This window comes from Rhinopithecus roxellana, chromosome 4 (genome assembly GCF_007565055.1).
Source record: "Rhinopithecus roxellana isolate Shanxi Qingling chromosome 4, ASM756505v1, whole genome shotgun sequence".
Lineage (NCBI taxonomy): Eukaryota > Metazoa > Chordata > Mammalia > Primates > Cercopithecidae > Rhinopithecus > Rhinopithecus roxellana.
In genome coordinates, this window is record NC_044552.1 from 178315212 (window position 1) to 178328136 (window position 12925).

At 46.1% G+C, this 12925-nt stretch overlaps 1 protein-coding gene across 1 annotated transcript in view; it reads right to left on the minus strand.

Moving 5' to 3' along the window:
• The window catches only part of PPP1R14C (protein phosphatase 1 regulatory inhibitor subunit 14C), a 107552-nt gene extending 100390 nt beyond the window's left edge, over positions 1–7162 (minus strand). Inside the window, exon 1 of the mRNA XM_030929636.1 lies at positions 6213–7162. Coding sequence (XP_030785496.1) covers positions 6213–6518 — 306 coding nt within the window. The 5' untranslated portion in view covers positions 6519–7162. The remainder of the gene's footprint in view (positions 1–6212) is intronic.
• Positions 7163–12925: the final 5763 nt, after the last annotated feature.

Here is a 12925-nt window from a genome sequence, read left to right on the forward strand (position 1 = left end):
AAGAGGTGGGAGGATCACTTGAGCCTGGGAGGTCGAGGATGCAATGAGCCATGATAGCCCCACTGCACTCTAGCCTGGGCTCGCGCTCTCTCTCTCTCTCTCTCTCTCTCTCTTTCTATATATATATATATATATATATATATATATACACACACACACACACACACACACACACACAAACATATATATATATGGAGACAGTGAGGCTCAGGGGGGTGAAGGAAAGTGCCTAATCACATACACCCACTGAATGACAGGGTCACGTGTGAATTTAGGTTCATCTCACTTCAAAGCACACATTGTAACCACTGCTTCCACCCCACATTTCCCTAACCACTGTTCCAAAAGGAATGTGTTAAGCAGTTTTCTTTTCTTCCTTTGGCAATTTAGAATTCTTGTATCTACTGACTTTTTTTTTCTTTTTTTTTGAGGCAGGCTGTTTCCCAGGCTGGAGTACAGTGGTGTGATCTTGGCACACTGCAGCCTCGACCTCCCCAGGCTCAGGCGCATGCCACCATCTTTGGCTAATTTTTGTATTTTTTGTAGAGATGGATCTTCATCATGTTCCTCAGGCTGGTCTCCAACTCCCGGCCTCAAGCAATCCATCAGTGCTGAGATTACAGGCGTGAGCCACCATGCCTGGCTTTATCTACTGACTTTTTGCATGTGTAATTTACTCCTTAGTAGTTTACAGGTTGAGTTTATGGAGTTTTTTGGGTTTTGTTGTTGTTTAAAAGTCTGTCCTCAAATACCTGAACAAATGGGGATTTACCAAACAATCCACAAGACGAGTTCTAAGCAGCAGCTTCTACCTTCCAGCTTGGGCACTAAGAAAGTAGCAAAGCCGGCTAATGCGATACCGTACCTAGAAAGTCTATGGAAATCCAGGACCTGCACGTAAAAGGAGAGAACTCATCCAGGTACAAGAACTAACCTGCTGACAGTGTGTCCCCCACATGCACACACATTTACAAGGTACGACAACAGCATCTGGAACAGGCAAACCATGGGGTTCACATAGGTGCCAGGCTCTGTCCTGTTTCAGGAGGCAGGACAGGGCATTCGTTAAGGTGCTCCTGACTCCCTGGCCATAGCCTTGCTCTGTCACATCCCAGCTGAGAGTCCTGGGGCAACTTCTTAACTTCTCTATGTCTCAGATTCCACCTCCACAAAATGGGGGTCTCAGAGGTTGTTGCCAGGATTACACGACCCTTGCCTAGTACATGCTAAGTACTCAGCCAGTGCCTGCTAACTCTATTACACACATTTAGGCTTATCCCTTTCAGAAGCAGTATTTTTAAAACTGCAGGTCACAACCCATAAATGCATTATGAAATAAATTTAGAAAAATAAAATCATCGTCAGGCGCGGTTTCTCACGCCTGTAATTCCAGCACTTTGGGAGGCCGAGACGGGCAGATCATGAGGTCAGGAGATCGAGACCATCCTGGCTAACACGGTGAAACCCCGCCTCTACTAAAAATACAAAAAATTAGCCAGACATGGTGGTGGGCGCCTGTAGTCCCAGCTACTCAGGAGGCTGAGGCAGGAGAATGGCGTGAACCCGGGAGGCGGAGCTTGCAGTGAGCCGAGATCGCGCCACTGCACTCCAGCCTGGGCGACAGAGCAAGACTCTGTCTCAAAACAAAGAAAAACAAAATCATCATTTTTCAGAAAGTGAGGAATAAAACACTGTATTTAAACATTAATGACATTGTATTTCAGATTACTTTTATAATATTTTTCCTTAGCATACATAGTAAGATTAAGTGGTGCCCTATGACTCTCTGTTTCTATGTATCCATGTGTCAGGCAGCAATCTATATATCCAGATGTATCAGGCAGCAATCAACAGGATATTTCTTTCTGTGTCACCACCAACATCTCTCAGAAGACAGTTTTTATAAAATGGGGGTAACGGGGAGTTAGGGAAGACTGAAAGGTGTAGTAAGTCAGGAACCATTTTATAAAAAGCAGACACTGGAAGCAAAGGGAAAGACCTACTAAGTTGACAGAACAACACAGCAAGTACCCGAGGCACACAAGCTTGTTTATGGCTAGGATGCTACGGGCATTGCAATCATCAGAGCTCAGGAACATGTTTTTATTTCCAAAGCAAATTGAATTGCAAAACTGGAAGTACAGATGTTATCTTGATGCTGGGCAAACTTGGAAATATTCATGACTTATCCAGTAAGTCATCTTGCAGTACTTGTTAAAGTAGATATTATGCCAGATTTCAAATGCTCTTAAAAACCACCAGGGTTGGCCAGGCGCAGTGGCTCATGCCTGTAATCCCAGCACTTTGGGAGGCCGAGGCATTCAGATCATGAGATCAGGAGTTCGAGATCAGCCTGGCCAACACAGTGAAACCCTGTCTCTACCAAAAATACAAAAATTAGCCAGGCATAGTGGCACGTGCCTGTAGTCCCAGCTACTTGGGAGGCAGAGGCAGGAGAATTGCTTGAACCCGGGAGGTGGAGGTTGCAGTGAGCTGAGATCGGCCACTGCACTCCAGCCTGGGTGACGGAGAGAGACTTCACCTCAAAAAAACAAAAACAAACAAACAAAAAAAACCACCAGGGTTTGGAAGACATAAAAAAAGTCTTTAAACAGAAATCCTTAAATGTGGATACAGATGTAGATTTAGTCTAACAGTTACGTTATAATCAAATTCCTAGCTGAAAATTTACCTGTATAAGCCTTCCCATGAGAAGATGAGATGGAAAAGAACTGTAAGCACATAACAAATCATTTTGGAATCCAATAAAAGCACTTATCTATGTATTTAAAAGGCTGTTTGGCACGATATTTTATAATGTTGCCCTTAGGCTAGGTAAGAGGGGGCACGCTCCTGCCATAACCTGTCTTCCTGAAGACTTCCTATGACAAAGTGGAGCCATCTATCCAGAACCAGTGTCCTTCCACCTGGTTTTAGTCTGTGATCCAGGTCCCCAGAATTCCCTTCTCAAATCCCAAGTAGCTTCTGGGGCATGAACAAGCTCCTCCCATATCTGTCCTGCCCAAGGGGGACATCACCACTGGTGTGTGCAGAGGCATCATGGTCAAGGAGTGGCAGGTGCATACCAAGACTGGGCGTGCAGGTGGACACAGTGTCCTTCACCAGGTGGGACTGTACCAAGGATGGGAAGCAAAAGGAAAGAAACCTGGGCCAGGGCAGAGTCTCCCAACTGCATTTCAGCTCATGACTCTGGGAAGTTACATTTTGAATTCAAAATGCAAACTTAGCCTTCCAGGTCATTATGAAGATGTAGCTGTCAAGATCAGTGGATAGAAGAAATTTTATACAAATGTTGTTAGTTTGACTCATAAGTTGTAAGCATTTAGACAGATGCCCTGTAGATCTTCATTTGTTCTCTTGCACGGTACAGACAGGCCTGGTTATACGGTTATATGGTGGACTCAGATTCCAGACTGGGTTCATCCCCAACCCAAACCCACCCACCAGCTACATGAGCTTGAAGAAGCCTTTTAATCCTCCCTGAGTCTTCATTTCTTTATTTACATTTAAACAAGCGTAAAAAGAACATCTTCTTTATAGTGTTGTTGTGAAGACTAAATGAATTAGCCCAAAGTACCCAGAAGAGCACCTAGTCACCTAGTAGGCAGGTAATAAATTCCCCTATGACATTATTCTCATACAAAACTGATTAGTCACTGCATACTTCCAGAAAAAAAACCACAGACAGAAAGTGGTTCTGTGTATTTCTTCTTTCCTCTTCCTCTTTCCTTTTAAATACATTGCTTTATGCTTCTCCAAAAGATTATTTTCTATTCTGAAAAGGTCAGGTCATCTGACTGCTGACCTGCCTGGATCAAGTTCTTCTGAAATTAAAGATGTGTTCATATTCTACCCCAACTCAGCAGGTAACTCAAGCCTTTGGCAGGTTTGAAGTTTGAAGCCTGGGAAATTGGCTGTGTCACTTTCATGGGCTGAACATTTGAAAGAATTACCACTTTTAAGTGTAAAAAGGACATTTCCTAATCTTCATATGCATGAGGTTCGGAGCTACAAGCCAGGGTATGTCCTTCTTGATTCACAAACCAGAGGCTGAAATACTTGAAGCTATCAACAAAGAAAGGATACTCAACAAGAGAACCCAATGCTAAAAATAGAGCCCTATCAGCAGAGAAATAGATGCAAAGACACAAGCCTTTATTTGGCTACCTATTTGCCCATGTTTCTTTATTATTAAATGAAGGTGCACCACCAGCACAGTGATTACAAATTGCCAACAACCTCCTAATGATTTATACTCCTTCAGCCAACAATGACTGAACAAACAACTTGAAGAGAAATACTTGCCACATATTAATGACATGCAGGCAGCAGATAGCATCTTGTATTATTTCACCACAAAAATCTCCCTTTCAAATGTCTAGCTGTTTGCTACGGATTGAAGATTTAAAACCCAAGAAGAAAAGTACAATACAAGGAAAAGATTCAAGCTCATGTTTACCCTTTAAAATATATACCTAACCTACATGTTCCACACAGCAAACAATCAAACCTCCATTTTTTCTAATTACTCTGAAGAATTTTTAAAAATATATTGTTTATCAGTCTACTCAGGGGGAAGAGCTCTTTCTAGTTTCCCAATCTACGTCTAATTAGTCTCCCACGAAAAGAGCCATGCTGGAACATTGTTAATTTCAACAATACTTTTTCTATTAACTCAAATCTTCTCCAAATGGAGAAAAAAAAAGTATGAAATAAATGAAAATTAACTGGATTCTACAGAGGCAGGACTGAGCACATCCATTCATCCAACAATAATCCCATCTACATCAAATAATGTTGTTTCTTTACCGAGTTTTGCCAACTTCCTATAAAAATCTCATGAGCACTTCTTATGTTTACCAGTTTTTATTTATGCAATTAAATTGGCTTTTTGTAAGAGCTGGGCTGGAGAAACAACACATTTTTACAACCCCATTAGTCATACAGTCGAGCTTCATTATATTATAATCATTCATTGGTAGTAATGAGTATGCTGTTTCCTTGTGCAATGAGGGTGTTCAAGAACATGTGTCTTCACAACAGGCCATGAAATGTGTCAAATACAGAATACCCAACATTAGTGGTAAAGCCTATGAGTTCATCTGGTTGTCATCTTTGCTGAAGAGCACAACAGTTGAATGAACACAAACCTAGCTTTAGATTAGAAGCCACAGCCTTAATTATTAACCCCTTCATGCTTCCACCCTTTCCAAACTCCACTCCCTTAAGAGGAGGACACTTCATTTAGAATTAATTACTGTTATTCAAGATGCTCGTGCGAGATCATTTTGGCTTCAGTCGTTTTACTTCAGTTTATTCTACATATTTATCCCTACATCAAACATATACACGTCCCTGAGACTTGTGTATGACCTTAGTCCCTGGACTGTGGGAAGTCACGATGTCGTGCAGGAGAGGGGAGCTGGGAGCCTGAAGCTGGCAGATCCCGGGATCCCGCAGGCCCCCCGCAGGGCTCCCGCCCTTCCACCGAGGCACCCGTCGAGGTTGCCCCAGATGCTCGTTCTGCGCCCATCAGTTGGAGTAACTGAGCTTAGAGAGGAAAAACTACGGCTTCAATAAAGCACAACGAGTGCAGCTCTGATAACGCAGGAACGAATTATGGAGACACCGTCGGGGCTGGCTAGAAAGGGGAAAGCGTTCCATCTCAGGATTTTCACAGGGAATTTCGGGAACCAAGGGGGCCTCTGAGATCCCCCAGAACCTCTCCTTTCCACGAGACAGCTTCCTTCCTTCCCTGCTCGTTCTCCACAAAAATCAGGGCTGCCCGGATCCCAGCAGTGAGCGCTGCTCTCTTTGGCTGCTGTTTTCCCAACGGCTGCTAAGGCGCAGCTGGAGTGAGCCCTTCCGAGCCCCGCTTTGCGCAGCTGCAGCTGGAGCCCAGAGGCACCCGGAGCTGGGAGAAAAGCACTGTGCTCCACAGGACCCAGCCCTCCCCACGGCCACCAAGGGGGCCCAGGCACCGGCAACCGAACCCAGACAGGGGCGTCCCAACCGCTGAGCCCGACGCCAGAGGGCACCGCGGGGGAGAGAAGGCGCCGCGCCTCGCTCCTGGCACTTGGTCCCGGGAGTCAGGGACGTGCGCGCCCCAGAGCTGGAGCCCTGGAGAATTCCTGCGCGGGCACAGAGGAGCTAGAGAGGTCCCCGACCCTCCCAGCCCCGCGCCCAGGTACCTCGCAGCCGTAGAGCTGACCCAGCTGCTCCACGATCCACTCCTCCAGCACCAGCCGCTTCCGAAGCTCCTTACGATCGTATTTCACTGTCACTTTTCCCTGCTGGTGTCGCCGCGGCTGTTGCTGCTGAACCTGCCCTGCGGCGGCCGCCGTGGCCACGGGCGCCGAGTCCTCCCGGGAGGAGCCCGAGCCGCTGCTGGAGCTGGGGCTGCCACCCGCGCCACCCCGGGGGCTTTGGAAGAAAACTCGCGCGCCGCCGCCGCCGGTCCCTCCGGCCGCCTCGCTGCTGCCCGTAGCCACCGACATGTCTCCGCACGCCCAAGCCCGAGTGCGGCCCGGAGGAGGGGCGGGCGGAGCGCGCCCGGCGCCGCTACCACCTCCGGCCCGGCAACCGCATGCGAAGGGCTCCCCGGCACCTGCTCCGCGCAGCGCGCGCCCAGCCGCCCGGCTGCTCTGGGAAGGCGGGAGGAGCCGCGGCGGGAGGAAGGAGGGCGGGGAGGACGGCGGGGCGGGGACCGCAGCCTTAAAGACGCCGCCGAGGACCCTCTCAGTCCAGCTACCGGAGGCGGGATCTGGTGCCTGCGGCAGAGAGGGCCCGGGACGTGGGAGTCCCCGCAGGGCGGAAAATGTGTGCGCCTAGACACTGGCGGTCGCCGGTGTGTAGACTCTGGAGGGACGGGCGTGGGGCGGGGTGCCAGGAGGTGCTCCTGCGCGGGTGTCCGTGGCCTCTAGTCTCAGAGACAGGAACTCGCGCTTCTCCCGCAGTCCCGGAGCGTAGGAAACGCGCCGCCTCTCGGGACCTCCACCTGGCGCAGCCCTGGGCAGGACCCGCAGCGAAGGGGACACAGGAAAGGACCGCGCCGCAGGCTCCCCTTGGAGGTTTTCCTAGCCCCACCGTCTCCTCGTTTGGCTGGGTAGTGTCCCCTCCCCTCCCAGCCCCGCCCCGCGGCTCCAAACACACATTCCTATTCATGCCACGATGGATGCCACTTCCTCTCTGGCTTGTGAGAAACATCGAAGAGGCGATGTTTGTGCAATAAGGCAGTCACGGCGCTTGAGAAATTATTTCCAGACCAGTGTTTTCTTTCCTTACTAAGCATCTGCTTAATCATAGGCAGAGCATTAGGATATCTTCATATCAAAGGCCAGGAAGCGTGACGGTGCTCAGGCAAGGCGGCTGGGGGCATCCAGACAGTAAACATTTCTCTAAAAGGGTCGGCGACAGGGCCCTGGTTTCACATTTCTAGCGTTGCGTCCCCTGCACTGCCAGCTTTCTCTCAATCCCATTCCAAACAGCCCCTTCCACCCAGGAGAGCAACAGCACTGCCTGACTCTACTGTAAAACATCACAGCCTAGTAGTTACACATGAAGGAGCTTATCAGAAGGGTTAGGACAATAAGGTGGGGAGGGAAGTTGTAAACAGAAAACTGCAAGTGAAAAATTAGGGAGACACTAACATATTCTTCTTGTACATAACAATACATTCCTGTACAGGAACTGATAGAAACCACAGAGACGTCCGAACGAATACAAGTAAGTGACTTTTATGAACGTTTTGTTTTGTTTTTTGAGACAGAGTCTCTCTGTCGCCCAGGCTAGGGTGCAGTGGTGAGATCTCAGCTCACTGCAACCTCTGCCTTCAGGATTCAAACGATTCTCCTGCCTCACCCTCCTGAATAGCTGGGATTACAGGCATTCGCCACCACGCCCAGCTAATTTTTGTATTTTTAGTAGAGACAGGGTTTCACCATGTTGGTCACGCTGGTCTCGAACCCCTGACCTCGTGATCCACCCGCCTGTGCCTCCCAAAGTGCTGGGATCACAGGTGTGAGCCACCGTGCCTGGCCCTGAATGGTTTTTTTGTTTTGTTTTGTTTGTTTGTTTGTTTTTAACAAAAGAGCCCTAAATGTTACTGGCAGCTACTCAAAGAAGTTTCTCAGAGATAAAATAGATAGCAAGTCAGTTTCCTCAGAGCACTTTCCTATGATGGAGAAGATCCTGTGTGGGGTTCTAGACTGACACTTACAAAGACAGAAAATAAAAGGAAGTAACCAGCAGGTTTCTCCTGGCGCTTCAGGCTCTGCGATCCACCAGTGTCCAGCTCTGCTCTACCCAGGCTTAGGATGGATCGCCTTTGTTCCCTCAGTCTGGGGTTTTCCAGTGAAAGCCTGAATAGAGATTTTTCCCAAAGTGTTCCACGCCTGCGACTCTTCACAGGGACATGTCAAGCCTCACAATGTGAAGGGGAAGGGTCTGTAGGGGTTGAAATAGGGTGGCTGGTGTGGACCCTGGACTCCTGCCATGATTACAAAGGGGTCAAAGCTGAACGATCTCTGGCCTAGAAGAGGCCAGCTGTCCTTTAGAAGATGGGTTTTGCACCGAGCCTATCAGGGACAAGGGAGACGAATTACCTTGATTGCCCCTAGAGATCGATGACCAGTCTCTGCACCACCTCTGCCCCTCTGCCCCTCTGCCCTCTGCCCCTCTGCCTTTAGGGTGGGTCATTGTAAACCCCGAACACACAGCCAAGAGGGTGAGGGTGACCGCCTCAATAAAATGGAACTCTGTCTGCAAGGAGGAAGGGAAGGGAGGGCAGGAACCAGCCCCAGCGTTTCCCACACAGAATCAGCTTGTGTGGCTCCAGACATCTGGCTAAGTCGGCTAGCACCAGCTTTGACCAACTGCACTAATCAGGAGAATGCAAATCAAAACGAAAACAGCTTAAATGTTATTAACAAAGGAGAAACTACATAAAATCTCTACCTCATTCTGGCCCTGGGACCTGACAATACCTATTGTTTTAAAAATTGTGCCTGCCATCCTGCAGTTTAGCGAAGTCTGGGGAACTCCAACTCCTTCCTTTAAGTCTTTGGACAATGAAATCAGTCACTCAAGGACAACATCAAATAATTTATAAAAATTCACTAAGTTCTTTCTGAGAAATTCTGACATCAATTTTTTTCTCACTGCATAAGATGCTTTTTCCTTTATGCTTAAAACTCAGTTTTTCCTTACAACTCCAGAAATGACAGATACTAAAAGACATGGGTCTTAGGCATCTTCACTTACAGAAGAATATCCAGGAGATAGTCTCTTTCCACAGGTACGCTGGCCTTCAGATGTTCAAGTGAGTCACCCTTACTGGCAAATAGAGTTGAACCAGGGTCCCTCTTTAAATCCGTTTGCTCCACCCAGTACATAATTTATATTTAAAGTGAACTCCATATCATCTTCTCTACCCCCAGACACACACACTTCGTTCTAGGTTTGAATAATTAAAACATAATGGCCTCATTTTGACAAATAGAAATACTGCTTTTGCAGATTTCAAATATTGAAGCCAAAATATTTAGGAATAAAGGAATTTTTCCTAGTCCAGAGACCCCTTACATAGCTATTTAAATTCAGCAAAACCAGTGATATTTCTCATCTACAAGAACAATATATGCATTTGTTCAAGGAAACCTTTTTTTTTTTTTTTTTTTTTTTGAGACGGAGTCTTGCTCTGTTGCCCAGGCTGGAGTGCAGTGGCACGATCTCGGCTCACTGCAAGCTCCGCCTCCCGGGTTCACGCCATTCTCCTGCCTCAGCCTCCCGAGTAGCTGGGACTACAGGCACCCGCTGCCACGCCCCGCTAATTTTTTTGTATTTTTTAAGTAGAGACAGGGTTTCACCATGGATGGTCTCAATCTCCTGACCTCATGATCCGCCTGTCTCTGCCTCCATCCCAAAGTGCTGGGATTACAGGCGTGAGCCACAGCACCCAGCCGGAAAACACTTTTGTTTCTAGCCTATTTAGTCAAGTGTTTTTAGGTGCTGACTAATCTAAGACAATGAATAGTTTTCAGTGAATTGAATGGTCTGGAATGAACTTTTACCTGAAGGCAATGACTCCCCGCTATGAGAAGGCAACCTAAGGATGTTTCATTTGCCAGTATCTTTTTCTTCTTAGTTTTATGTTTTCTTAACTTGGGTATGTTTTACTTGCTTCCTGAATTGGACGAAGTTGTTTGTTTGTTTGTTTAGGAATTACATAGCTCCTTTATCTCTGAATTATGGTCTTTATGCCCAAAGGTTGTTAGACAAGATGGATGACTTAATCAGGAGTCCTAAACTTTTGTCACCCCCCAGGAAAATAATTAAATACACATGTTTATACTCAGATGCAAATTTCCTTAAATGTCACAATAATTATGCAACACCTGGTAATCCACTTCGACAATGTTATAATTATATCCTGGAGGCCCACAAACCTGAACATAATCTTCTTATCTTGAGTAATAAATGTCAAATGATAAGGTGCCTATATCCAAATTCTCTCCAAGATTTGATAAAACAAAGACAAATCAAAAATAATCTTCAGTCTGGTTTTCATTATAAATGTTGAAGAAACTTATTCTGTCCTTTGGGATTCCATTGGTTACCCACAGCATTTTCCATTTTCATTCCAGTATTTCATTGTTCTTTACAGTGATAACAGCACAGCTGTTGACAGTATATCAGTGAAGTTTTTCTTTTGGCTACTGTTTCACCCTCTATTTTTTCTCCTTCTAGTTCTAGACCTTTGATTGTATCAGGCTGGGATCAATTTAGGATCGTAATTCCAAAATAATTTTGCCATTGCTTGCATTAAAAAAAAAAAAAAAAAAGCACAACAGCCGTCATTGTTGCAAGTCTCAAATTTTGTCTCAGAAACTAACAGAAGGTCTCACCTCACTGTTCAGACATGATGAAAAATGGGTGGAAAAAAAAAATCCATGGCTTTATCTATCCCTTTTAACAAAGATTACATATCTCTGCCCATTTCAATAAGCCTAACACGTGGGGTATATTGTTTTCTTCTGAAAAACTAGGTTCAAATTTGTTTCTAGAGGAGCAAATTATCCTCCCTTCTAGCCAATGGCCTCTTGTGCTCCTCGCTTTACCACCAAACGTTCTGGAGGAAGTGTCCCTTCCCCCACGTCTCTAGGTCTTCCCATCTCATCGTGGAGCCCTGCGCCCTCGCTGAGGTCACCAGCCAGCTCTGTGTTGCTCAAGCGCAGGTGCAATTTCAGCACTTATAAAACTTGACCTCTTGCCACATTTAACAATGTTGAACCTTTCCTCACTATTTAAACTCTCTCCTGTCTTGGCTCCGGGTACCAACACCCTCCTGGTTTTCCTCTTACCTCTTTATCTATTGCATCACAATGAGTGTTTTTTGTGAGCTCTTTTTCCTACACCCCTGCCCTCAAGGTAGGTGTTCCCAAGTTCTGCCCTGGGCTCTTTCCTTGCTCATTCACAGCGTCCCCAGGTGCTTTTGCTAGAGCTCCAACTTCCTGCAGCTTTGACTCCCACCTACCTGCCACAGACTCCTCAAATCATTACCTCAAGCAGATCTAAAGCCAGAGCTTCAAATCTGTGGCATACCACATACAGTGCCAATGCACTCCACAAATGTCTTTATATTTAAAGTATATCAGTACATAGCTATAGCAATTCATGAGAAAACAAAACATTACAGTCTATATATATATATATATATATATATATATTGGTCATGGGTGGCCAGCACAGTAAATAGTACTCAAGCCCAATGTTTTTCAAACATTTTTTAAAACTACAAACCACAATAAATACATTTTATGCAATGACCCAAATATATATCCACACACATATACTTACCCATTGTATTAGTCTGTTCTCACAGTGCTGTAAAAATACTACCTGAGACCGGGTAGTTTTTGTAAGGGAAATGGATTTAACTGACTCACAATTTTGCATAACTGGGGAGGCCTCAGGAAACTTACAATCATGGCAGAAGGGGAAGCAGGCACCTTCTTGACAAGGCAGCAGGAGAGAGAATGGGAGAAGGAGGAACTTGCCAAACACTTATAAAACCATCAGATCTTGTGAGAACTCAATCACTGTCACAAGAACAGCATGAGGTAAACCACTCCCACGAACAAATCACCTCCCACCGTTCCTCCCTCAACACCCGAGGATTACAATCCAAGATGATATTTGGGTGGGGACACAAAGCCAAACCATATCACCCATGTTTCATGTGATATACTCTGACACTTCTTCCTCCCTCAACACCCGAGGATTACAATCCAAGATGATATTTGGGTGGGGACACAAAGCCAAACCATATCACCCATGTTTCATGTGATATACTCTGACACTTCCCACTCAATCTACTCTGTGTCTTTATGTTTAAAGAATGCTGGTCCCAGCATACTAAAGTGAGTCCTAACCCACTAAAGGATTGCGACTCACTCTTGCAAAAAGCCTACTGTTCAAACCACTGCTGGCAGCCTTCAGTGCACTTATGAACATGAATCCCGGTTCTCCTTCATCTTAATAGCACACTCCAGGGTGGTTATTGATACCCTTGATATTCTGGGGTTTTTTTCTTTTTAAAAAAAATTTTTTTTTTTTTTTGAGACAGGGTCTTGCTTTGTCACCTAATCCGGAGTACAGTGGCTTGATCATAGCCCACTGCAGCCTCTAACTTCCAGGCTAAAGCAATCCTCCACCTCCCAGCCTCCCAAAGTGCTGGAAGTTGCATACCACAATGCCTGGCTAAATTTTTTGTTTTGTAGTTTTTGCTTTTTGTTTTTAGTAGAGATAGGGTCTCCCTATATTGCAAAGGCTGGTCTGGAACTCCTGGACTCAAGCAATTCTCCTACCTCGGCCTCCCAAGTGCTGGGATTACAGGTGTGAGCCA